Source organism: Epinephelus moara, chromosome 20 (assembly GCF_006386435.1).
Source record: "Epinephelus moara isolate mb chromosome 20, YSFRI_EMoa_1.0, whole genome shotgun sequence".
Lineage (NCBI taxonomy): Eukaryota > Metazoa > Chordata > Actinopteri > Perciformes > Serranidae > Epinephelus > Epinephelus moara.
In genome coordinates, this window is record NC_065525.1 from 27,126,847 (window position 1) to 27,152,226 (window position 25,380).

At 40.7% G+C, this 25,380-nt stretch overlaps 2 protein-coding genes across 4 annotated transcripts in view; both read left to right on the forward strand.

Moving 5' to 3' along the window:
* Positions 1–245: 245 nt before the first annotated feature.
* On the forward strand, positions 246–1,717 carry c20h15orf61 (chromosome 20 C15orf61 homolog). Its single transcript, XM_050073786.1, has 2 exons — positions 246–1,047; positions 1,154–1,717. Exons 1-2 carry the CDS (start codon positions 705–707, stop codon positions 1,279–1,281), a joined length of 471 nt encoding a protein of 156 aa, XP_049929743.1. The 5' UTR covers positions 246–704; the 3' UTR covers positions 1,282–1,717.
* A 4,382-nt stretch (positions 1,718–6,099) lies between these two features.
* skor1b (SKI family transcriptional corepressor 1b) overlaps positions 6,100–25,380 on the forward strand; it is a 50,829-nt gene continuing 31,548 nt past the window's right edge. For all 3 annotated transcript variants that reach the window (XM_050073783.1, XM_050073784.1, XM_050073785.1), the window contains exons 1-3: positions 6,100–6,226; positions 16,191–16,301; positions 17,801–17,936. The gene's annotated coding sequence lies outside the window, so the exon portion shown is untranslated. The remainder of the gene's footprint in view (positions 6,227–16,190; positions 16,302–17,800; positions 17,937–25,380) is intronic.

Sequence of the window (25,380 nt, forward strand, 5' to 3'; positions counted from 1 at the left end):
AAAAGAAGGGGAGGGGAATATTTTCTCCAACATGTAATTCATTACATAAACACGTTGAAGTGGTGTGAAGTTTTTCTAAATTGATAAACTAAAGAAGCTGATTCTGATTTTAACCTCATAGGCTGGCCTGGTGTGAGAATAGTGTGAGCTGAATGGTCACACAGGACACATGAGTAACATCCGGTGAACAGGTGAGCACTTAAAAATAAAATGCAAGTAGTAGTCGGTGGTTCTGTTGAGGAGGAACGACTGTGCAGCGCTGCGTTTCCAGCCGGAAGACTTTAGCAGGAGTACCAGGTCAGAGCTAACACCGTAGCATGTAAGCTAACGCGCATAGAGTGCTTCTCTCTACGCAGGTCTCTGAGCTGGTGAAGATAACATTTTGTGTATGTGTTCAGCATGTGTATGCGGACATGTAGCTCTGCGTAGCGGAACATCTTCAGCAAGGTCACTTTGTTAAGCACACAAACAGAGACTGTCCTGTTTGCTAGCATTGGCTCACATTAGCTGCTCATGTAACTTGTCCTGTGTGCAGCGCTGCATTGAAGGACGTGTAGATACAGCATGTGTCGATTTTGTGCATCAGCTGGTTTAAAAATGTCGGTACATTTCATCTATGTCCAGTCAGAGCTCTGTCTGTGAGTAATTTTCATGCAGTCCAGCTGCTAAAACACAAATAGCAGCAGGTGAATCACTCACAAGTCATGAAGGAGGTTTTAAGGAAGGTGCACAGCATCTTTTTAAAGATCGTCCTGTTACCGAGCACACTTGGCAGGACAGGCCCTCGGCCGGCTGCCTCAGAGGTGCTGACCTGCCACCTGCTGCAGCGGAAACTCCCACCGTGGACCTCATACTGTGTCCGCTACAGCTCCGTTCACAATGACCAGTTTGGACTGTCAAACTTTAACTGGAGTGTCCAGGGATCCAACTATCAGATACTGAGGACAGGCTGCTTCCCCTTTATAAAGTATCACTGTACCAAAGCGCCTCCACAGAACCTGGACTTTGAGGACAAGTTTTTCACCATGTTGAAAGCTCTTAATCTGGGTCAGTAGATACATTTAATGCTCTACCTTATTGCTATGAAATACAGATTATATTTTATTTAGAAACACTACAGATACTACTTAACCACTGTGTCCTTTTGTTGCAGGCATCCCATGTTTGGCCTACGGCATTGGTTGCTGGATGGTGGTGGGAGCTCAGGAAACAGTGCAGACAAGTGCTGGACCTGTCAACGTCTATTTCGCCTACAAAGAAGACGAAGGCGCACAGCACTAAACTGTGAACAAAGCACTATTTTTATTTTGAGAGTGTTTTCAAGAGACTCTTCTCGTCCAAGCTGCTGTATTTATAAGTGATGTTCAGGTGGACCTACTGACACAAGTGTCATCTTGTGTCACCGGTGCTCCTGTTGTCTGACTGCACAGGTTCATTTGTGTTTAATTATTTAAGGTTTAAAAGTTGCAGCACAGGAGTCAGTTATGCATGTTATTACACTGACATACAATACTGACAGGGTTTGTTCGGAAAGCTAACTTTCCATTAAAGATTAATGGAAAGTTTAGGATTTCTCGAAGAATAGACTGTTTGACACGGCGTCTTTTCCTGGATGTTTTCATGGTGATGTTGAGGAACATCTCCAGTGCATGTGTCCTCAGAGTCAGTACACTGTAAAAGTATATTTTTGCAACACATATTAAAGTGTATGAAATGACAGATGTTTAGACTGTAGTGGGTTTTGTTTTTTTTTAAGATATTTTTTGGGCATTTGTAAGCCTAGTGACAGACAAGTGTGAAAGGGGGAGAGAGAGAGGGAGTGACATGCAGCAAAGGGCCACAGGCTGGATTCGAACCTGGGCCGCTGCGGCAACAGCCTTGTACATGGGGCGCCTGCTCTACCACCAAGCCACCGATACCCCTGACTGTAGTGGTTTTTAACGCTATCTGTGTGTGTCATAAGGGTCAGCCAGCTTCTCAAGATGGAAAAAAAAGTGATGACAAACAAGATAGCTTTTCATTTAAAGCCCAAGTCTTACGAATTATTAATAATTCATATAAGTGATACCAAGTGGCATTATTTATTTGACACTGCCATGTCTTCTACTTCATTCTGTGTGACAAATACAGGAATTTAAATAACCCTGGCTCATTTATTTAAAGGTAAATTAGTGATCACTCTCCATGCAACAGATAGTCAATAGTGTTAGAGAAAAACCAGTGACAAGACAGGTCTGATAAAATAGGTTTTAATTACCAAAGTGTGGCCTTTGTATAGAGACAGCTACATCCCTTCCTTCAGGCCTCCGCTGGCCTTTGATTTCTGGTAATGTGCTTTGCTGACAGGGCACACTTACCCATGCTGCAGAGTCCTGCTCCCTCGGAGAGGCAGGTTGACAAACTGCCATATTGATTTCCTCACTCCTCAGCATCTCTTACTAATAGCATTTATCAGCGACCTCAATTTTCTGGCCTTGGCCTCTTCATTTTTAGCAACAATGAAACCGAAGGAATCATTTCTTGTCGTACATGTAGATCAATGCACCTTCTGACCTTATTTGCACTTGAAGGCTACAATATCGGCCTACATGTTGTTCAAGATGCACCACCTCTTCTTGAGTGTCCTGTTTTGTAAATATGCTTATCCTGTGCAAGAACGTTTAACAGGGTGATTAAATTTAATATAAATATATATCAATAATTGTTCCTTCCTCATGGTTTTAAGGAAGGAATCAGCAAAGGTGTAGGTTTTAGGAGGGAGGCAGACCAATATTTAGAACATGTGCATTTGTCTGAGTAGCAAAGGCTATTTATTTTGATGAAATTAAAAGACATTTACACCATAAATTGATGCAGAAAATGCACAAGAATGCACGATATTCAGTGTTTGATGCTCTGGCGGAGGGCCCCCAAACATCCAGATTCATATGCGCCCCCCTAATGTTAAATTGAAACCTACACCCATGGGAATCTGCATTCATTTGTAGGCCTAACCAGCACTTACACTAGCACCACCATTGCCTCTTTTACACCAAGAAAGAAAAAAGAAAACTCTTTCCTTTGCTGAAGCAAGCACACTAATTACTGGATGAGAAATTAAACAGATATTTAAAGTCCCTGGATGTAAAGTAATTTGCATTTTTCTAAGCAATGTAACCTTTGTTGTGTAAAAAAATGTCCAAACCTCATGCAGAATTCATACACAAAATCCTCTTAAACAGCGTGATGACACCACACTATCTCTTAATCACACTAATTGCCTTGAACACGGAACATTTAGACACACTTATGGAAATCTGATCCATAGTATCAGGCTGCACTTAAATCCCCCTCCTTTCATTTCCAGCCTTTCATCAGGACTGAAAGTGTGCATGGGGAATGCTCAGGCAACCATGTCTTAATTACTCATTGACCCTTTGACCCACGAGCTGCATTGATACCGCCGTACGGCCAGACACAATTGCGTGGGGTTGCAACTCACTGCAGCTTTGTGTGCGGCTATTACAGGATGATGTGAGTCAGTGAAATCTAAACTGTGGAGCATGTGAGTACATTGTATTCGTTTTCAGGGCTTCACCTTTGAGTCACTCTAAACTGCAGGGGAGGGCACCCCTTCAGCTCCGGCAGGCTTAGCGTTACACATCGAACCTCCGTCACCGCCAGTTCAGGTTTAGGGTATCTGGACTGCAAATGAGCTGCTGTAAATTAAGAAAATATATCAGCATTTGGTGCGAGATTGATGCTTTTTAATAGCTGTGGTAGTCTAGTCCTGTATTGAAGTGTCTAAATTACCCAACACACATCTAATGTGGTAATGAACAAAGAATTAATGCCTGTTTGGCAAGTTTAATTGCATGCTGAAGCTGGTAATAAGTTTTGTCAAGGTGAAATCTTTAAATACTTATACTGTTTAGAATTTAGGTAAGTAAAGCAAAACAAGTGCTGAAATGGAGTGTAGTGTTGCTGTAAATTGTTAATGTTCAACAGTGAAATTGCTAATCAACTTGCAGAGACTTGTAATTATCTTCTAATTAGCTAATAAGTTCTCAGTTTCTTCAGTGCAAAAAAAAAGAAAAAAAAAATAGCACAAACCATGTTCATCTTGAAATAGTTGATGCGGACGATTCTTAAATCAATTATTTAGCAGGAAAGTCACAGCAGTTTTTTTTCTCTGTCATATAGATATATAGCTTGGCAGAAACAATTATTGTGTGAACAACCCCTGCAGCTAATACTGGCGAGGTTATCATTATTAAGCCTCTGGATCGGCCACCAGCGCCGTGGAAGCGCTTGCTCCACGAGCAGCAGGGGTACCGGAGCCATCACTCAGATCACTTTAAGGATCACACTGGAATTACATCTCAATGCAGAGGTGTCAGCCAACGTTGTCACAATATTCTCTGAGAAATGGCACTTTTTGAATTACAATGTGACAACAGAAACATGAAGCTCATTACTTTTCAGCTAGAAGCATCTCCAGGTGCAGACATATGTACACTTTGATCAGCTTTAAAAGGTAATTCTTACTTAAAGAAGTATTTTACCACTGGAAAGATGGTCTTTTCATAAACCAGGGAGTCTGCAGTAGAGGGATGCAAATACTTTTGATATTGGGGCTATATGACCAGAAAAAAAAAAAAACAGGAAAAAAAGGGCTGTGGCATTTGCTTTTGCTCAAGACGTAGAAAACCTGCAACTACCAGAATGCACTGCGCCACACCGGACCAATAAATGCTCCCAACATAATGCAAGTTTGGCTGTTTTTCCACAGGAAACAATATGGTGGCCAGCTGGTAACAAGCGAACATGAATAACAGTTAAACAGTAAACAAATATATGTTTCTGAAAACAACTGAGGCAAGAAATAGGCAACACAGTGACAGAATCTTGATTTATATTCAATCAGCGCTGCTTTGTTTCAATTTAAGATCAGAGTTTTTTTCTGCCTCTGTTTTTACAGTACAGGAAACAATGTGGCACCCACATCATGTTCACAAACTCTCATATTACAGCCAAACAGTGCACTAAAATATGTTTCTGAAGACATTTAGGGCAAGAAATAGGCAGTACAGTAAAAGAACCTTGGTTCATATTTGATCAGTGCTGCTTTGTTTTAATGTTTGATCTCAGTTTTTTCAGCCTCTGTTTTTATAGTACAGGAAACAGTATGACGCCCACTTCTTATTCACAAATTCTCGTATTACAGCCAAACAGTGCACTAAAATATCTGTCTGAAGACATTTGAGGCGAGAAATTCGCAACACAGTAACAGAATCTTGGTTTATATTTGATCAGCACTGCCTAGTTTTGCCATTTGATCTGTGTTTGAGAAAGAGAGAGGTGGGTCTCTCTCTTGATCCGCTTCTATACTCTTTGTGTCTGCGGTGGCAGGCATACCAAAATCAAAGTAACTGTAAAAGAAGGAAAGCACATGGTGTCAGTGACAGCGTTCAAATATGGCATTGGAGCCAGAGTTTGGTGCCACTTCTATTGAAGTCAGTGGGACGGGCACGGCAAATCCCCCTATAACCAATCATGTATTTGTCTTGTCAACTATGACTGCAAAATCCTTCCAGAAGATCATTAAGAGTTTAAAGATGTCTTAGGTATTGGGAGTGTCCCATGATTCAGGACAATTGGATAACATTTGACTTCTTGTTCTAACTTTGAGTTCTGCCTGAGGCTGTATGTTCTCACTGACCCACAAATGACATCTGACTGTGGAGCCAGGGACTTTATTTAGACCAGTATAATGGTGGGAAAGCAAATTATAATGAGAAACTGGAGGAAACCAGGTGAGCCATCTTATAAGGAATGGTTCACAGAGTTGGCAAAAGTTGTATCATATGAACAAATCACGATGGAGAAATATGTGGTGAAGTGGACAAACTACTTGGAGTACATTGCTGGTGTCGTCGCATCTTGAAGTGAATCATACGGCACATGTTTTTTTTGAGTGAGAGCTAATCAGCTTTTTGTAGATCAGAGTAGATTGTGGTGCATATTTATGTAGGAAAAGCTCTGGCTCCAATGCAAAATCCGAACACTGTCACTGATGTCATGTCTTTTCCTTCTTTTATAGTTTCCTTGACAAAAATGCAGAAGCACAATCCGTAGTTTGAGCAACAGCCATTATTACACATCTAAAGCAGTAGCCTTGAAGCCAGCGAAAATGCATCATCCAGCAGATCTGAGCTGAGAGACGAGCAGGGAGATCTGGGCACTGGTAAGATGGAGGGAAGTTTCCCACAGTTCATTCACACATACTACCCACATTATCATGATACAAAGCTGGTTGAAAGTCGGCAAAGTATCCCCTTAAGAGTGAGACATGTCAAAAATGTGGTTTTGTTATTGTAAAAAGATTTTTTTTCAGCATGTAATAATGGCTGACCTCTTGTCATTGACACTTGAATCACTATTTTTCTTTTGGAGGGGTGATAGCACACTGAAGCTGTTAAAAATCTATTATGGTGTATTCTTCACCCAAGGGATGACAAAGGGGCACCATAATTCTTTTCTTTACACCCCCCTCTCTTCTCTATCTTTATGACATGTTGTATATGTGTGTGCTGGGGGAAGGGGAAGTATTGAAACACTATGCCTGCTGTGCCAATCAGCGTTGCCAAAGCTACTGTCAGTGGGTGGCTGAAATGTCTGTCAGTCATTTATTCTGGCTTTTCTGGTTCAGGACCACTCCCAGCTGACATTAGGACTAAGCTGCAGTAAATAAAAATTCTGGACAAGCTTCCTCATATTCGACTTCTCATTTAAACATGCTAATTTACTGTTCTTGGGGAGAATCCAAATTTATATTGTTAGATACATCATTGTCATTGTTTTTTTCTGATGCCCTTTAGCTTCTGCACTTTAACTTTATGCCCAAATCCGTTTTTTCTCCCAGTTCAAGTTGATTATTGTTTTGTTTTTCTTTCTTGTTGATGATGCGGCATCATGTTCCCTCCATTCATACTCAATGCTTACTCTGTTGACATTAAGAGAGTAATGGATTTTAATAGTTTTTCCACGACTTATCCGGAGAGTTAAATGAACTATCCATTTTTATTATATATTATGCAGTATTTAAAGTTTCAGCTCATTAAAAAACAGACGCCCTCCACACCCCCCAGGCTGTCTTTTACCCCCCACCAGCATGCAGTCAGGCTCCTCTAGCCACGGGCTCTGCTTGATCTGTTTTTCCTAAGTCAAAATTGAAATATTCAGAAATATTTATTTATTTGCTTTTGCCTTTTATTTCACCGAAGAACAGCCTAATGTCTTTGTAGCTTAAACAAGCGGCGCCAGTGGATCAGAAAAAGGGCACGATGCATGGTTTTGTTTGATTGATATAATTTGTCACATTGCATATATGTTTTATCAGTCCAAGATGAAATATCTTATATTTATATATAAATACTGTGTGTACCTTAATTTTGCGCCAGAGCAGGCCCCTTGTGTTATTTGATTGCCCTGCTTCTTACTTGCACAATAAGCAGCAACCTACACAGCAACTCGATGCCAGACTGGGGATTTACATTAAATACACTGATACTGATGCTGCATACAAACATAGAAATGGAATAAATCAATTTTGTTCTCAGAAATGCTTCACATACTTTTTGATGCAGCGTGATCTCCAATCTTTCTGCAAATGAGCTGCAGTCCCTTGTAATGGTTTCTGCTCCTCGTGGGAGGCCGGTGTCTCAGAAAAGCTGCTGATTGAGGGAGAAATGTAATACAGGTGTAAAGCAGACTTGATAGGGGTCTTACACGAGGGTTATGCATTTTAACAGTGATATACATACTGTTACATATTTATCAAAGAATATGGAATTTGCTGGGTTGACTCTTTCTGGCCTGCGGAGATTTGTAAGTTTCTACTAGAGTGTTGTTAATTCGGGCAGAGAGGGTGGCTATTATGTTGAATTAATAGGAATTAAGGGTTTAAATTGGTTAAGTAAGCACTTCATTAATCGTGAGTGGATTGCTGCGTGTGAGAGGTTTATAGGGGGGTGCAGACCACTAGTGCAGGGATGAAAGAAAAGAGGGCAGTTCTGAATTAAAATGCTGCTGGTATTGAGTCGATGTAGACAGGAAATAAACGACACAATGCAGAGAAACGATTAGTCGATTGGTCAATTGACAGAAAAATAATTTGTAACTATGTTTTTGATAAGTGATTAATAATTTCAGTCACTTACCAAGCAAATATAATGAGAGAATGCTACAATTTTTGGGGTTCCAGCTTCTCAAAGAGTAGCATTCACTGCTTTTCTTCATGGGTGGATTATGAGACAATGGGCCCCTGGGCACAGATGTGCAAAGGTCCCCCCCCACCTCTCCTACATAAGAGCAGGACACATGGACTTTGTGTCTTTTTTGTTGTTGTTTTGCAATTTTTTTAATGGTTTTGTGTCTTTTTGAGGTAATTTTGTGTCTTATTTTGATAGTTTTGGCCCCTTTTATAGTTATTTTGTGTCTTGAGTCTTCCTGGTTGGTACATGTTAATTTGAGGGACATTTTGCAAGTGAAGACAAGGTGTGAGGGGGTCTGATGCTTTGGACCCCTGAGCCTGTGCCTGGTAGGTCTGTTCAGTAATCCATCCTTGCTTCTCTTTGTCATATACCACAGTATATTAGATACTTTTGTGTTTTGGACTTTTCGTCGGACAAAACAAGATGTGAAGATGTATCCTCGGGCTTTTGGAGTTTGTGATTGGAGTATTTTCAGCCTTTTTCGGCATAAAACATTTTATTATTCAAAAATATAATTGTCAGAATGATTGATAATGAAAATAACTTAAGTTAACGTTCAATTCAATTCAATTTTATTTATAAAGCCCGATATCACAAATCACAATTTGCCTCAGAGGGCTTTACAGCATACGACATCCCTCTGTCCTTGGACCCTCACAGCGGATAAGGAGAAACCCCCCCAAAAAAACCTTTAACAGGGAAAAAATGGTCGAAACCTCAGGGAGAGCAACTGAGGAGGGATCCCTCTTCCAGGACGGACATACATGCAATGGATTTTGTGTGTACAGAACAGATCAACATAATAAATTTATGGTAATCCAAATGACAAAATTATATCTTAGTTGCAGTTTATTGCAGCCCTAATATACAGGTTACTGCCAATGTTTGTTCGTCTGTGTCTGTCTGTTTTCTCACATATCTTTCATGAGCATATTATGTATTTAAACCAATGTGAAGGTAAAGCACCAGTGGCAAGAGGTTCTTTCAAAGTCCTTCAGAGCCTCACTGACTGCATATCCACAGTAAACATGCTGATGGTGCATTGTACGTACCGTCCAAGGCTACAGTTATGTACCTGAGGGTCTTTTGTATACATATACTATTTTCCAACTTTTACTGCAAAGCACTGACTGGAAATTTAGGGATTTAATTTGATTAAAGCCTCCCTTTGAATGCTGAAACCTTTAAGCAATACGTGATTGTTCAGTAATGTAATCTTTTGGCCTCAGTCTGGTCACGGCTAGAGCTGCCTGTAAGTGAAGTTATGGCACGGGTCAGGTGGAAGCGTCTGCCTTACTTGATGTGGCTCCCCCAGCAGAGGTGGACTAATTGAGGTGTGTTTTTATCTGGGCTTGCTAATGATGATGAGGGTGCTGGAGAAGTAGACTGTCCCCTTAGGCTGAGGAATAGCATGACTTAGCCAACCTTCTGTACTTATTGTCCAACAAAGGGGGAATTCACTTAATGCAGTGCTTCAGAAAAGTGGATAATTGTGGCCGCGATCAATAAAGTAACAGAGCGGAAAATGAACGGTGTGTGCAGTGTAGCTGTGTTGTAGATATTTGACGGAAATCGAAAGGAGCGAGGTTCTTGTTTTTGTGTTTGTTTCAGCCAAGTCATCAAACGGGAAGTCGATTCCAGTTTATGCACACAATATACATATGCAAGCAGGCTAAGCTATACATGTTTACTTTGTGTTGCTGTGACCACAAGCACGTGTCTGTGTGTGTGTGTGTGTGTGTGTGTGTTTGTGTATGTATGATAGAGGGGGTAGGTTTGGTTGGATGAGCCACATTGTTCCTGTGCGGCCTAGTGACATCGCTGGAGGGCAGAGAGGGATGGAACCTGAGAGGGGTGACAGTGATAAATAGCCCTTTTAATAACAGCTGCCCCACTTGGCCAGCAAGTCCCAGTCAGTGTCCTCTGTGTATTTATGCCTATGTTTATTTATGCATCCATAGCATGCAGGAAATCACCACCGCAGGGGTACAATCATTCTTTTTTTTTCTTTTTTTTTTGTGGTGGGGGGATTGTTGGTCTAACTTTGGGAGGGGTAAGCTAGCTCATCATACATCCAGCATTTATTCATTTAACCCTCAGGTTGATCTGTTGGTATGTCTGAAATATACACATATTCACATCTGAGAGAGGAGTCTCACCATAGCTGCGTTTCCATCAACCTCTTTGTATGCGCATTTGCAATTTGTGCATGAAGAAACCTGAGTGGTAACTAGAGTTGTTCCGATACCAATACCAGTACTGGAAATGCCTCCAGTACTGCCTAAAATGCTGAATGGGGTATTGCGTCTGTGCACCGATCAGATACCATGTTATTTATTAAAAACTTTAAAGAAGTTTCACATCCCGATAAAACATCAGGTTTTCCCAGAAATCATTTCTTCTTCTCTGCTCTAAAGCAGCAGCCTACACAACAGTTTGCAATGTGCAACCACTGGCAACTACTGTTTTAAAGCTGTAAAGAAGAATTGATTTCTGGTAAATAGTGTAACGTTAGCAATTTGGCAATATCTATGGAATTAAAGTAAGATTAAGATAAGATTAGCCTTTATTGTTTCCCTTGGGAGATAATCTCTCTTGCTCTGTATGCATTTCTTCATGTTTTACAAAGAGTTTAAATCCATGCCATACAACAATGGTAGCAATCTTTTCACATCCATACAGGGTTAAACCTGCTACATTTTTTTTTAAAGTTACCAGATTGGTACTTGGTATCGGCCAATATGGGTCTTTGGGTATCGGAATTGGCTATATGCTTGATGGACGTGGAAAAGTTGGTGTATTGATAAAAGGTAAATGCGACTAAGTGCAATGGAAACAAATTCAGCGAACAAATAATGATGTACAATCATGACGTACCGTCACTTCGTACGCTGCTGCAAGCTCTCTATGTTGTCTCTGGATGGCTTTCAACATGCACACAGAGCTGTTACCAGAGCTCTTCCAAGAGCACATAGCTGCAGTGTGCTCTCTGTTATTATGATCCACTGTTTTTCTTTGTTTGAGCCTTAACTGGCGCTCTTTTAATAATTTTTCATCTTGTTGCACCTTCTTCTTGCAGCACCAAACTGGAGAATTAGCGCCACTCCCAATATTTGCGTTACAGGACTGGATTGAAAAGTGCATAAATTTGCCTTTTCTTTTGCTGATCTTCTGAAAATTGTGATAAAATTTGTGTTATATTTGGATGGAAACCCAACGTATGATACTTAATGCAAAACAAAACAAAAGTCCTGATCATACTTTAATGTGCATGTCACAGTACATAGTGCTAACAATGGCTTTGGACTCCATAAAGACAGAAATTTGACTTATGTATGTGTTAACGACTCCTGCACATTTTTCTCCAGTTTCTGAGAACCCATCCAATATTCTACCCACCATGTTTTTAAGAGTCTGGTAGTGCTGTTACTTTGTGGAATAATGGCTCGGCTGACTCTGTATGCAGCTTTCAATCTGCATGGCTTTTAAATTTTTGGTTCATTGTTGCCGTGTGACTGAAGTCAAAAACCTTTTGTCTGCTGAAATATGACCTCAGGCCCACGTCTGTGAATAGAGAGAGGGGAGGCTGTAGATCAGAGGTGTCAAAGCTTCTTCCCCGAGGGCGATGCCGGCGCTGTTCCCACTCAAACCAGTTCCCTCCCTTTAATTGGTTCAATTAGTTAAGTATCCATATACATTATCGTGTATGCATTTTTCATGACTCTTCTTAACGCTCTGTTTAAACAGAACAACTTCCGGCTATGATTTGCCATTTGGATGAATGTCAAGGAGACTAAATGATTGCGCTAATTGAGTAATTAAAAGCAGATGTTGGAGCAAGAGCCAACAGCATACACTTTAAACACTTTGCCCTCCAGAAAACCTACAGTGTTTTTGACACCCCTGTTATGTATGGTTATCCCAGAGGTGCCTCTGTAATAGTTACAGTTTCACCCTTGTGATTATTCAGTTGAAGTCTTTGCTATTGAACCAAAATGGGGTTTTTATGCTATTTTGACCATGGGAAATGGTCTGGAAAAGAAAAGCCCATCATGCAGCCTAATGGCCAGACTCAGTGGTGCGCAGATTCAACACAAGCTCTAGACAGGCAAAGCACGGTATCTCCGCACTCGCCCTATCACTCTTACACCCCGCTGTCCTCTGGTGGGACACGAGTGGCCCGTGCGAGACTCTTTTGAGGGAGATGATGTTATGTTGAAGGTAATTAACATTGGAAATGTGCCAGTAATGAGAATCAGTGTGCCATCAAATCGCAAAGGAACAGGGTGTATTTCCACGCTTTTGACAGCTGTGGTGATTGGAGCATTGCTGGAAGGCGTTACAAAGTGCAGATCAATAAGTAACAATTTTCCTATTAAAGAAAAATTACTTGGACATTGCACTAAGATAGCTTGTGGCTCTTTCACTTCACACCAGCTACAGAGGAAAGGTCTCTTGTTGAGGGACAGTTTGTGTAATTTTGTCTTTACTCGGGTGTCTTTGCTTTTTTTTCATTGTAGTATTCGCTTATAACTTATTTTTTTTTACATATGGTTTGAAAAAAGGTAGGGCTGGTGGTTGGATTCTGGACCCCCATCCTTACAGGAGAAAGACACATGGTGTTTTTTTTTAAAAAATATACAGGGTTTATAGGCCTTTTTGTTAAATTATGAGGTCAAGTGATATTGTATTTGGTTGTAGTTTTTATTTGTGTTTTCTGAGAAGTATTTGGTTGTAGTTTTTATTTGTGTTTTCTGAGAAATGCTCTAGAATTCCACAAACCACAAATCTTCAGCAGGTTGCACCCGATGCCTGTACATAACTGACTTATGTTATGAGTGTTTTCACCGTCAGATTCACTGTGACAGTGAAATTGAAACATTTCTCATCTGATTTGATTGTACTTGACTCTCTGTATCCATCCCACTGTTACCATTTGTAGCAGCACAGACAATGGCAAACTGATATCAAACAAGCTCCCTACAGGTGTATCATAGCTTCTCCAAAACCACTGAGATAAATTTCTTATTATCAGTGACAATTTTGTTATTATTAGAGCTGTCATAACTGGTTCCAGCATCTTAAAATGCAATAATATGTCACTTTATTGTGTTTTACTTCATTTCACATTGAATATCTTTCAACTGATTTGTCAACCGATTAATCAATAATTTGAAAATAAGTGTTTGTTAGAGCCCAACGAATGATCAATTCATCAAATTACCTAAAACTGATTTGAAAATAGATTTTAGGGTAGTTTATTTTGTGACATAGGTGGTGGGGTGACGCAAGGGGACGAGTCCCCCTTACTATTCAGAACAAATAGGATTTTTTCTTTTTATTGGGGTTTTCAAAGTTAAACAATGAGTTTATAACAGTAGTATAAAAGTAGAAACAGAATTTCTTGTACAAAATATAGAAAATATTCAGCAAGTCAAAAATCAAAAATACCCTTAGAAGTGGTTTGTCATACACGTATAGAAAAAGACACAAGTTTGGAAAATATAATGTGTACAAGTAAAGCGTATCGTTCTATTTATTTATTATCGTTCAGTTTAAAACAATAAAAAAGAAAATAAACAGATAAATAGTTATTTAAAAAAAAGGATACCGGGACGAAGGATGTCAGATTGACCATGTTTTGTGTCATTTAAACTGGGCTAGTTAGGGGAAAGATTATTCTTAAAGTGGTCTATAAAGGGTTGCCAGATCTGATAGAATTTGTTTTCACATCCTCTTAAGGAAAATTAATATTTTCCAAATGCAGGTGGTGCAGAACCCTTCAAACTCAATCTGCATGCTAGTAGGGTTACAGATAACATCATATTATGTTGGGAGCTGGTTAACACAAAATCAGAACCTTTAATACCAAAGAGTGCGGACAGTGCATCAGGATCCACAGGTCTACCCAAGACGTCTGATAGTGACTGAAAAATATTTTGCCAATATGTCATACAAATATAAGGATGTATTAACAAAACTAAAAACATCTACACCATAAATTGATGCAGAAAATGCACAACTTGGTGCATAAAATCCACCATAATGCAGGAAATTAAGTGTTTGATGCTCAAAATTTACTTATGGAGAACACACAAACCCCTTGTTTCATATATTTCCCCCCCCAGTGTGAAACAAAACCTACACCCTTGTTCGGTGACCTGATATATTTGTGTTATACATTTTCCCTGTGGAAAACCAACAACACTAGGGCTCATCAGAAGCCTCTGACACTGAACACTGTATCAGAGCGTTTCCAGTTTAACCTTTACTGTCTTTCCATTCAACTGTTTCACCTGTAAAATTATTTATCATGTGGAGAAGATAATAATTGCACACTTTACTCCTAAATGCAGCCAGGATATTCAAAGCAGTGGAGAGAGTTGATGACAAATCTTGTTTTAATAAATCTCTAGGCCACTAGCGTGGCTAATGAACTTAGTAATTACTCATCACTGGTTGGAAGAGTTTAGCCCGGGTGAGATGAAAGCAGTGGCTGCTGGGAGCCACAGGAATGGCACAACAGGCAACAATCAACACAGTGTCTGCACAACAATCAATCAAAGCTGTCAGGCCCTTAACAGTCAGAGTAATTTGCTGGTGTTTTTCAGAAATGAGTACACCTTGTAAAATGTAGCTAAGATCACTTTCCCAAACACCTTGCAGCACAATAGTTTTAAACCAATGAGATTTGTGTCACATGATTTATCACAGTGCTCTCGGAAAAAAGAAATTATTATTTTTAGCTAAGGAACTGTTTCATGAGCTCAAATTACTGCGGTCAAGCCTGAAGTCACTTCCTCTTACAATACAGTGGACTGTGAGGTTGAATGTTAACATTTCTTTATAGGTTTGTGACTCAGTGTTATAGCTCAGCAGTGTCTGGTATTTGAAAACCCACATCTGTCTGTCTGTCTGTCTGTCTGTCTGTCTGTCTATCTATCTATCTATCTATCTATCTATCTATCTATCTAACACACTATTAAACATTTAAATATGAATTGTCGTGTTTTACTGAACATCTGTTAAACCGCGGTGATATTTAAATACGAGTCAGAGCAGGGTGGTGAGTAATACTGGACTATTCACAGATGCTCCTTTCTGCAGAGCTCTAAATCATGTTTCTTAATTCCCAGAGCCACATCTCAATCATACTCCTTGCTAATTTGAGAGTCACCCTCATTTCATTTTAAACGATTCATTTTTGGCAAATTTGTAAATGGCCCCGATGTGTTCTACAATTTAGTCAATTACTGTTTCAGCCAGCAGGACTCCGGGGACCAGGAACATACATCGCCTGGAGGTACCATCTCAATAATTGTTTCAGAAAAGTTGGGAATGGATTGCTAACGCTCTGTTCCACTTATTGAAATGTCAATTGGAGCCAAGACCCTTTTACTTCTCTTCTCACTCTCTTTCAGCACAGTGTATGACTGCCTCACCTTTTCTTCCCTGTCTGAGTCCTAACCATTACTGAAGGGATCAAACTGAGCTTGATATTTCATAACATTTAATACACAACAGCGTTTATTCTCTCGTACAGATTATTTACCAGGAACTTAACTGAACAGCAATGGTTTACACTAGCTTCTTTAATGTTTCTTTGAATTAATCCATGACTTGCAGTTTTGCTGTCACTTGTAAAATAAAAATGTCGCAGATAATTTGAACTTTAACGTATACTGAAATGGTAATTAATTATTAATTAGCTGGATAAAATTAAGAGATGATAATAATCCAAATTAGGTCTTAATGGGTACTAATTAAGAGGAGAATCCTTCTTTATGGAACCAAACAGCGTGACCTGCAGACCCCAATTAATGAAGTTATTATTAGCCGTTTCCCTGTGTTTGGCTGATCTGGATCTCGTTCAGTTGAAGGCGAAATATGTTCCAGACTCCAGTAAAACTGTGCTTCTGTTTGTTTTTCCACAAGGTCCCTCGCCCATCCTCTGAGCCAATTAACCTGTGATGAGCCTGTTGGTACAACGCTGATTAATTAGAGCAGGGAAGGGATCTATGCGTGATGCTGCGGGGAAGCCCTCAGGTGAGCACAAGATAGTATTTAGCCGTTATCTGTTGGCTTTGTTCCCTCATGTGTGTACTGAAACACAAGGACCTGCAAAGTGAATTGTTCAGTCATCCACACAGTATGATGCAGGTCATGCTTTGAAGCCTCAATCAGAGGGGCAGCTTGAAACATACCTTCTTCCCCAGTGTTTGTTCAGTCATTGTTAGAGCCCCCCTCCACTCAGAAATGTATTTTACTTATGTTCATGTGCCCTAAACTGTCTGACCTTGACTGTATTGACTTGTATCTGTGCAAAGTTTACCACTAAAGAGGTGTTTTACGCTGCTTAAATAAAGAAGGCAATGTCTGTGCATTTCCCTAAAATCTGGCAAACTAGATTAGTTACGTGACTGATACAAAAGCCAATCTCTGTCTAATACAGGAAACACAACATCAGCAAAGCAACCTGAAACAGCACAGAGTGGACTTGTCAGTACAGACAGTTAGCATTAGCGTAGTGAACGTTCTGACAGCAAACATGTTGGAGTTTGCAGTTTTTGGATCTATACTGGACCCTGTGTAACCCACTGCCAGTTAGCCTACAAACTAACAAGCTAACAACAACATGAATAGACGATGGTTAATTTCACTTACCATTCTGAAACTTTTGCTAGTTACTGAATTTTGGACAACAGACTCCTCATTTGAGTCTGTCAAACTTGTACAGCTAAATCTCGCTGATGTGTCCTCTACTGCTCATGCTTGCAATCTAGTGCTCTGCTCTTTCACCGGTCAATTTAGCAGCGCTGGAGAAAGCGGAAAGCAAACTTACGGCAAGCAATGTCCACAATAGAGTGCTGCAGCAATGATGTTGTTTTGTGGGCTGACATGGAAGTTAGCGCCGCGCTGGTTCCCTCGTCAAAAAGCCTATGAGATTTTCCAAATGGATTTTCAATTACTGCCAAAAATGAGCTCTGAGGCAAACAAAAGTTTATGATACTTACACATTTTGTTCAGCAAAATAACCTTCACAGATTAACAGCAATTTTATGATTTTTGAAGCGTAGGCTAGTTGTAATCGCCAGAAGTAAAAATCTAAGGTTAGGCTTTAAATTTACTACACCATGGTCGCATGATTTAACATCACCACCACAACAAGGCTGTACCACACACTGTATAAAGATGGACAACATGCCAGCTCCCCAAAAGTGAAGCGAAACGTTTTGATCGCCCCCTGGTGGCTGGCTGCAGTATAGGTCATAAAGCCTGCCCCATAGGTCATAAAGCCTGCCCCTTCCATGTTAGTGGATGGGACACGGGCCAAACTAAAAGATCAAAGTACAAATCAAATAAATTTTTGCCAAAGATGGTGTCTATCATTTAACCTAGTTCTGATGTTTTCTCAAGTGATCCTTTTTCTTTTAAGTATGATTTTAATTAGTTATTTAATGCTATACAACAGGGATTTTACAACATGATTGATAACTGTGTGAGGCAATTGGTGAGCTAACATTAGGTGGCGCTGTTTGTGACAGGTCGGATGAGTGTATGGACGGGAAGCATGATACCGCGGAGATCGCTACAGCGCAGACTGGCTCCGAATGACATCACCAGAGGAAGATGGCAACGTCCACATCGAGGACATTTTAGCTTCACCTCTCTACAGTGTGGGTAAGTGGAGACACGTCATCCATCTTTATACAATCTATGGGCTGTAAACAGTGTTTAGTGTGATGACATTCTGTAGTCTCATTTAGCCATTGCAGCCTTTTTTAAGACATGTAAAAGCTTCCAAATTCATGAGTGGGATATTTACCAATGTATTTTATGTTGTAGACCAAAATGTAAAAATCTCTTAAGTTTGTGTTCACTACTTATTTGCGGCATCTTACCAAAAAACATTTAAAAAAAACCCATTGAGGGACGTCGGTGTCTTAGTGGTTAGAGCGGGCGCCCCATGTACAAAAGGCTACGTCCTTGATGCAGCAGCCCAGGTTTCGACTCCAGCCCACAGCCCTTTGTTGCGTGTCATCCCCTCTCTCTCTCTCCCCCTTTCACACTACACTATCCTATCGATTAAACGCAAAAATGCCTGAAAATAAGTCTTAAAAAGAAAAAAAACCCCACTGAATTCAAAACAAGGGAACCAGGAGTGCTAAAATGCTAACTCATTTCCGGGTTTTAGGACCATTCCTGTACCACACTGTGAAGGAGACAACGTAGATAATTCCCTTTTTTTCCCCTTTTTTAACTATTATGTGGGGAAACCATGTTAAACACATTATTAGTAGTATAAGTATTTTTATGTTCTTTAAAATGTGTCAGTAGAGGGACTTTGATAATAGAGAGTAAAGGTATGTGTTGTGTGTGTCTGCACTGTGGGTCAGCTGCATGTGTCTATTCTGATTACTGGATGGGTAATTCTGTACTTCTGTGCGTAAGACCTTCAGCTCTATTCTATAATTAACTTTTGCCTGCGCCCATCAGGCTCCATTCCACACTTGATGTGTCCATAGTGACTGTTACATGCAACCAGCTTGCCATTCAGTATGTATTAAGCTGTCAGAGTGGGCTGCTCTCCCAAGCCGCCTGTCTTCACTGAACAACCCAGCCTATTAACTCCTATTGACTGTGACACACATGTCCCTCCAAAATGAGTGGTTCCGTATTGATTTTTCCTGAGAGCTGCTCACTTCCCCCTTTCATGCCGCCAAGGGTGAGATCTTTATCCTGACTGATTGTATATGTTCATCGTATCAGAGGAGTGTTGTGCATTTTGCCATTTCAGACCTGTGAACCCTCTTCTGCTCTCCCCCTCCCGTGCATCACAGCTACTTGTACGCAGCCAAATCTCGATGAGACAATTAAAAGGCCTGACTCCCCTGTGTCCCCTGTAACACTGCGGTCAAATGGAGCTGCAGACCTTCCGCACGGCCCGTAGTCTCCCTGCAGCTTAATACAGCACACGACATAAGACATGACAGCCAGCTCTTCTCCCCCCACTAACACACTGACTCCCAATCAATGAACCTGAATAGAAGGGTGCCATATCCTTTCAGTGACACTCTCTCTAACTGCTACAGCCAAAATGAACTCTGACAGCACATATCGACGTCATATCAAGCTCCACCATTGAGAGAAAAATGATTATCTGCTGGTGAAATCAGTTATTGACATGCTGCGGAATAGCTTCCCTTCCCCAAGGGATTTATTGATACAGTTTATAGTATATAAATATTTATCTAATATGTGTCTGAAATAGATTTGTCTAGGTTAGGCGTACAGTGCGTGTGTCTGGTCTGGTCTGTGGTTAGCCCACAGAGGGCTATCAATGCCTCGCTGTCTCTCCCTCCTCTGCCACTCAACCATGACTCTGCCTTTCCTTCTCGTTGGATACTGTTTTTACAGGCAGCATGAAATTGCCTCGGCTGTTGCGACTCCGTCTTGAAGTCAATAGTAAAACATGTTGTAATTACATTTTATTGCCTCTCACTCTAGAAAATCAAAATGGCTTTACTGCGGCCATCATATTGTAAATGCATGTAGACGTGCTATGTGTCTCGCTATCAGTGGAGGAGTTATTCAAACCCTGCACGAGTAAAACTAGAAACACGTTAATGAAATGTTTCCACAGTAAATAAATGAAATAGTTGTGTGTTTCATTTACTTAATGCTCCATGTGATGACTTTTTCCATTGTGGAATATTATCTTTTAATTTTCACCAGTGTTGTCTTACATTACAATAAGACTTAAGATTTAAAAAAAATTGCAAATTGGTACAGAACTTGAGCAAATGCACTTTGTCACTTTGTAATTTTTACGCCTGGTCAATCAACTATTGACAAATTATTTTCTTGTGATTGCTTGGTGGAAAATGGCCATGTTTTATCTTTCTTCATATGAGTAAAAGACCAAGCACATTAATAACTGCCACTGCCTTGTGCTGCTTTGTGTCAACAGCCAAGAGGGTGTTTACTCTTTTCTTATAAAAGTGCTTTTAACCAGAGGTGTTTGACCAGAAACTGACATTCACCATGACACCTTTTTTGGGTGTAACCCCCTAATGGTGTGCTGTAAAGGAAATTAAAGGGTAACTTCTGTATTTTTAACCTGGACCCTATTTTTCCATGGTTTTTTGTGTCTACGTGACTAATGGAGACAAACTTTTTTTTGTAACTGATCTAGTATTGAGCCAGAGGCCTGCACCCAGCATCAGCAAAACAGGCTGCAATGTAATGTTAATGGGCAATTGTGCACCGTCAGTTCAGGTCCACTAAAAGTCCTTGTTTTTGCCACTGACAGGCTGAGATTGTTAATATACGTTTCTGACAACATCATAAAAAGGATCCCTACAAAGATGGACCTTTTGTTAAAGTATAAGATCCTTTTTGTTCAACTAGAAGCAACCAATAAGCAAACAGTAATTGTAAAACACACGTCTGTAAAAGTCAACAGAAGCAAAGTAAAACTCATGAAAAACATCTTGGTTCGTCTCTCCACTGTTCCAACAGTCACCAACTCTGATTTGGTTTAAATAAACCCTTAATTCACCCAGTTAGATGTGACAATTTGCTGGCTCTATTTAAGCTAAAAAACTGTTTATTCAAATGGAGTCTGGTGGGTTTGCCGATGGCAATTTCAGGGCTGTTTCTGGTTACACAAAAAGGATCTTACTCTTCAACAAAAATGTCTATCTCTGGAGCACCCACTAGCTCATCTGGTAGAGCAGGCACCCATGTACAAAAGGCTGTGTCGTTGCCGCAGCGGCTAAAGGTTCAACTCCAAACCACAGTCCTCTGCTGCATGTCATTCCCTCTTTCTGTCCCATTCATGCTATTTCTGCCCTATCAAATAAAGGCAAAAACTCCCAAAAAACATCTTGAAAATATCTTGAAAAAAATGCCTATCTATGTAGGGATCTTTCTTATAATGTTATCACTCAGAATAATAATCTGAGCTTTAAGTGGATGTAAATTGACAGTGCACAAATGCCCTGACTGGTTACATTGCAGCCTCTTTACCGCTACTGGCCACAGTGCTCTAACTCAATATTGGACCAACTTCAAAAATTGTTGTCTCCATTAGCACCTTATACACAAAAACACTGGAAAATAGGGTCCAGGTTGAAAAATACCGAAGTTACCCTTTAAAGAGACTCTTTGTGTCCCATAAAACCAGTGTAGGGGCCTTGTTTTCAAAACATCTGTCCTGGTAGCTTCTATCAAAATTAGATGAAACAACTCTAACCAAACAAATCTGTCACAAGATTGTCCATCAGCTTCTTCTCCCTGGTATTATGGTTTTATTGTACAGCAAATGTTATATTGATCTTCCACCTCTCGTAGCAGCTGAACTTGAGGTGACCTGCTTTGCCGCTCAGATGTTTAGAGTTGGGGAGATATAGCTGTGGTATTTCAATCATACAGCTTGACCTTTGCAAATTTTCTTTGTTAGTTACATCCCATTTCAGTAAAAGTTGATGTGGAGATGAGGTTTGCAGACTTTAAATGGCAAAAGAAAACTAAAAAGCAGAAAATCCAGAGACACTGTTATGATCACAATGTTGTAGGAAAGACGACATGCAGTCTTATTGTACGTTATTGATTTTTGCAGACAGCCACATGGCACACTGACTTTTTCTCCTCGATGATGCACGGCCGCGGCCTCGTGAACATGACAGGCAGTCTCAGGTCAAATACCTCTGTCTCCCATCCTCCGCTGTGTCTCTATTACAGTCTGTTGGCTCTTTGGCTGACTTATTGACCAGCTCTCATGCTCGTTACTCAACAGAGGAGTACTTTGCCGTGATTGATACCACAACTACTCTAAGACCGCTCTTACCCCCCTCCTCTCTCCTCTCCAAATCCTATCTGCGGTTTTAAAGCCATGAGTGGGTTTCATTAATGGCCTCTCCTGTTTATGACACCATAATTAGAGTTGAGGAAAAGCACCTAACTACCACGGGTTCCACCATACTGAGAAAGTCAATAATGCAAGCCCAACAACTTCTCACACAATTGAGCCCCGTGGAAAATCTATATGCTCTGCTGCTCTATGTCTTTATGGTGCTGTTTTAGAAGAAGCCACCTGATTTGTTAGTGTTTTGTCTTCCACTTTTAACTAATCCCACAGAATTGATTATTAACACCAGCAATATCATTTAGCTTCCAGCAGCCTCCACAGAATAGATGGTGTGTGGGATGTATCCTTGAGCAACCGCTGTGCGACACCATGTTCAGTATGGCATGCGAGGCCGAGCCTTGTGGCCATTTACCTGCTTTGTAATTTGTTTTGTGCTCCACCTCATGTACATGCAGCGACTCTTGTAAAAACCCAAGCAGGCTGACCGCTACGCCTGGGTTATTTGTGTGGAGCAGGTCATGGGGGATATTACATTAGATTGCTTTTCTAGAAAATAATTCTGCCAGGTGGTCTATTGGGCTTTTCTCCGTGTATCTGTCAGGCAGGATCGCATGCAGTTACACAGAGAAAGAGAACTGTTTGAATACACACAAATACACCCTGGTTTTTTTTCTTTTTTACTCACCCATCTGTCTTTTTAATTAAAACAACAACAAAAACAGCTAAGGGAGTACTTGTGCTTGCAGAAGAATATGTAGTGTTGCAGGCTGCACCTTAGATGATGAAAGAAATATGTTGCTTTATTTTACAAGCAAGTTTCAGCTGCACATTTTATCAGTGTTAACGTAAATTCAATCATTCAGGAACCACACTGCTACTTAAAAATAATTTCCCAGTCTGGCACTTGTGTCAAGCTCTTGATGTATGTTCTTTGTTTCCTTCTATCACAGGTTAGTGTGAGACAACAGCTTTTAGGGAGGTGGTGTTGAACAGAATTGTGTGTTTGGTCTTTAAATGCTCAGCAGATGGTGTTCCTTTCAACTAAAGACAAGTCAGGTTTTATTTATGTGGAGACCAATATTGCAAAGCATGCCTCAAAGGGCTCCACAGGAGAAAAAAGATGAAAACAGTGGCCACGTAAAGCCAAAAAAGTTGGAACTAAAATAAGATTCTGAGGCATCAGTGTTTGTAACACAGCCACTTGTTCTCACTGGGGTCATCTGATGGGTGCTTTAGAAAGCGCCATGAATAGTTGATGTCAGTGCATTCGCTGCAGCCCAGACTTGAATGTAAATAAGATGCAGGTGACTGGGACACCATTTCAAGGGTCACGCTCACTACAGCTCTGTTTCACGTGGCTGTGCTATTTGCACATTTCCTGTAGGCTCTAGAGAAACATCACAGCTGCATTCAGACCAATAGTGGCCCTCCGTGATGAAATAATTGCTGCCGTAATATCTTTGCAGAGTTGTAAAATCCTGTCTCATATTATTATAAACCAATGTGCAGTTCTTAGAAGCATTCAAACTCACAGATGTGTTCTCCATCTGGACTTCCTGGATCAAATTCTAGGTTTCACAGGTGTTAAAAGCAGCATTCCTCCACCACACAGCCACTTGCGTTTTAACGCAGGGCTGATTTTGATTTGAGAGCCTACGATGAGTCCACAGCCATGCCAGTGGTTCTTAAAAACTGTTGTGAGGCTTTGAGCTACATGCTAACATCAGCATGCTAACATGCGCACAGTGGCAATGCTAACATGGTGTTTAACTGGTAATGTTAACCATGTACAGCCAATCAAAGTTTAGCACGCTAACATTTGCTAATCAACACTGAACACATAGTAGGCTACAGCTGAGGCTGATGGGAACGTCATTAGTGTTGCAGGTTTTTGGTATTCAAAGTATTATAGGACATAGTGAAATTTCAGCCTGATGATGGCACCAGTGTTGCTAACTGTTTAGCAATGAAAATAGCTCGCATTAGCTCCAAAAGTCGTCAGATGATGTCATATGCTCATTTGCATATAGCCCACACCTACTGCACGGCCCAAGAGTAGAGAAAGGCAAAGAATCTGGACTGATGGCGGAAAAGCTGTGGATTGCAACTAATTTGAGCACCATGCATGGGTCTGAATAAGTCGCTAAATTTGTCACTAGTCGCTTTTAAGAAATAAAGTCACTGAGAGGGTCTGAAAAGTTGCTAAATCTAGCGTGGAAGTCGCCAAGTTGGCAACGCCGGATGGTGCTAGAAGAAAAGACAGGATCACTTAAGTCAGTGGAATGCAACCTCTGGAAACCGTGAATGTCTACACACAATTTTATTGCAATCCATCCCATAGTTCCTCGGCAGGGTTAAAAACTGTTCATCCAAAACAGCTCCCCAGTAAAAATGCTAATCACAAAAGTAACCACTCTACAAGTTTTATCTTATAGGTAGCAGTCACGTTGCCATATCCAAGCAGTGTTAATGAGGCCAGGAAAACATGTTGAGATGACAGCAGTCTAATGACTTCCATGACAGTATACAGGCACTGGTGTAATCACAACTAAATGTCAGACACCATAAGGCCTGGTGCATAATGGCTCCAGATTGATATCTCCCTCTTGCTTTAATTAAGAAATGCAATTTTTGCTTAAAAGGTATTGATTGTAGTTTAAAGGAAGAGCAAGCCATCAAACTAAAAAGTGAAGAGAGGACCCTGGAGTCATAACAGACTGAACAGTTGTGTGGGGAGGGATTCGCTCTGTGAAACAAAAGACAGGGAACCACTAGCCGGTTGGATGGATTGCTGTATCTTCCGTGAGATGAAGGTGGAGGTTAAGTAAGCACTGTAGCCGTCAGGGTTGAGTTAATTATCAATTATGATAGTTACCACTCAGGTGCAGACGTTGGCCATTAATCAAAGCAGTCAGTCAGGAACCTGTGAAGCATTTTTCTGAGTAACTGAATCCCCCAGAGTGAGCTGCGTCACTCACTGTGCTGGGCAGGAGATGAACCGGTGCAGGTATAGACAGAGGATAGTTATATATCATGAATAAACTAGGCCTCTGAGAGCAGAGCGACAGGAGGCCGTGCTGCACAGAGTGGGACGCCAGGATGGGACGTTTCCCCCTGTGGACCCCACACCCTCTGGCTGGCCTTCCAGGGAGATTAAATGTTATCTGCTTAGGATCCAACATGTGCTTCTGTAAACGTAAACCAAACTTAGCTCATATCGGTTCACCCTTGACTGGAAACCTAACCTCGGTG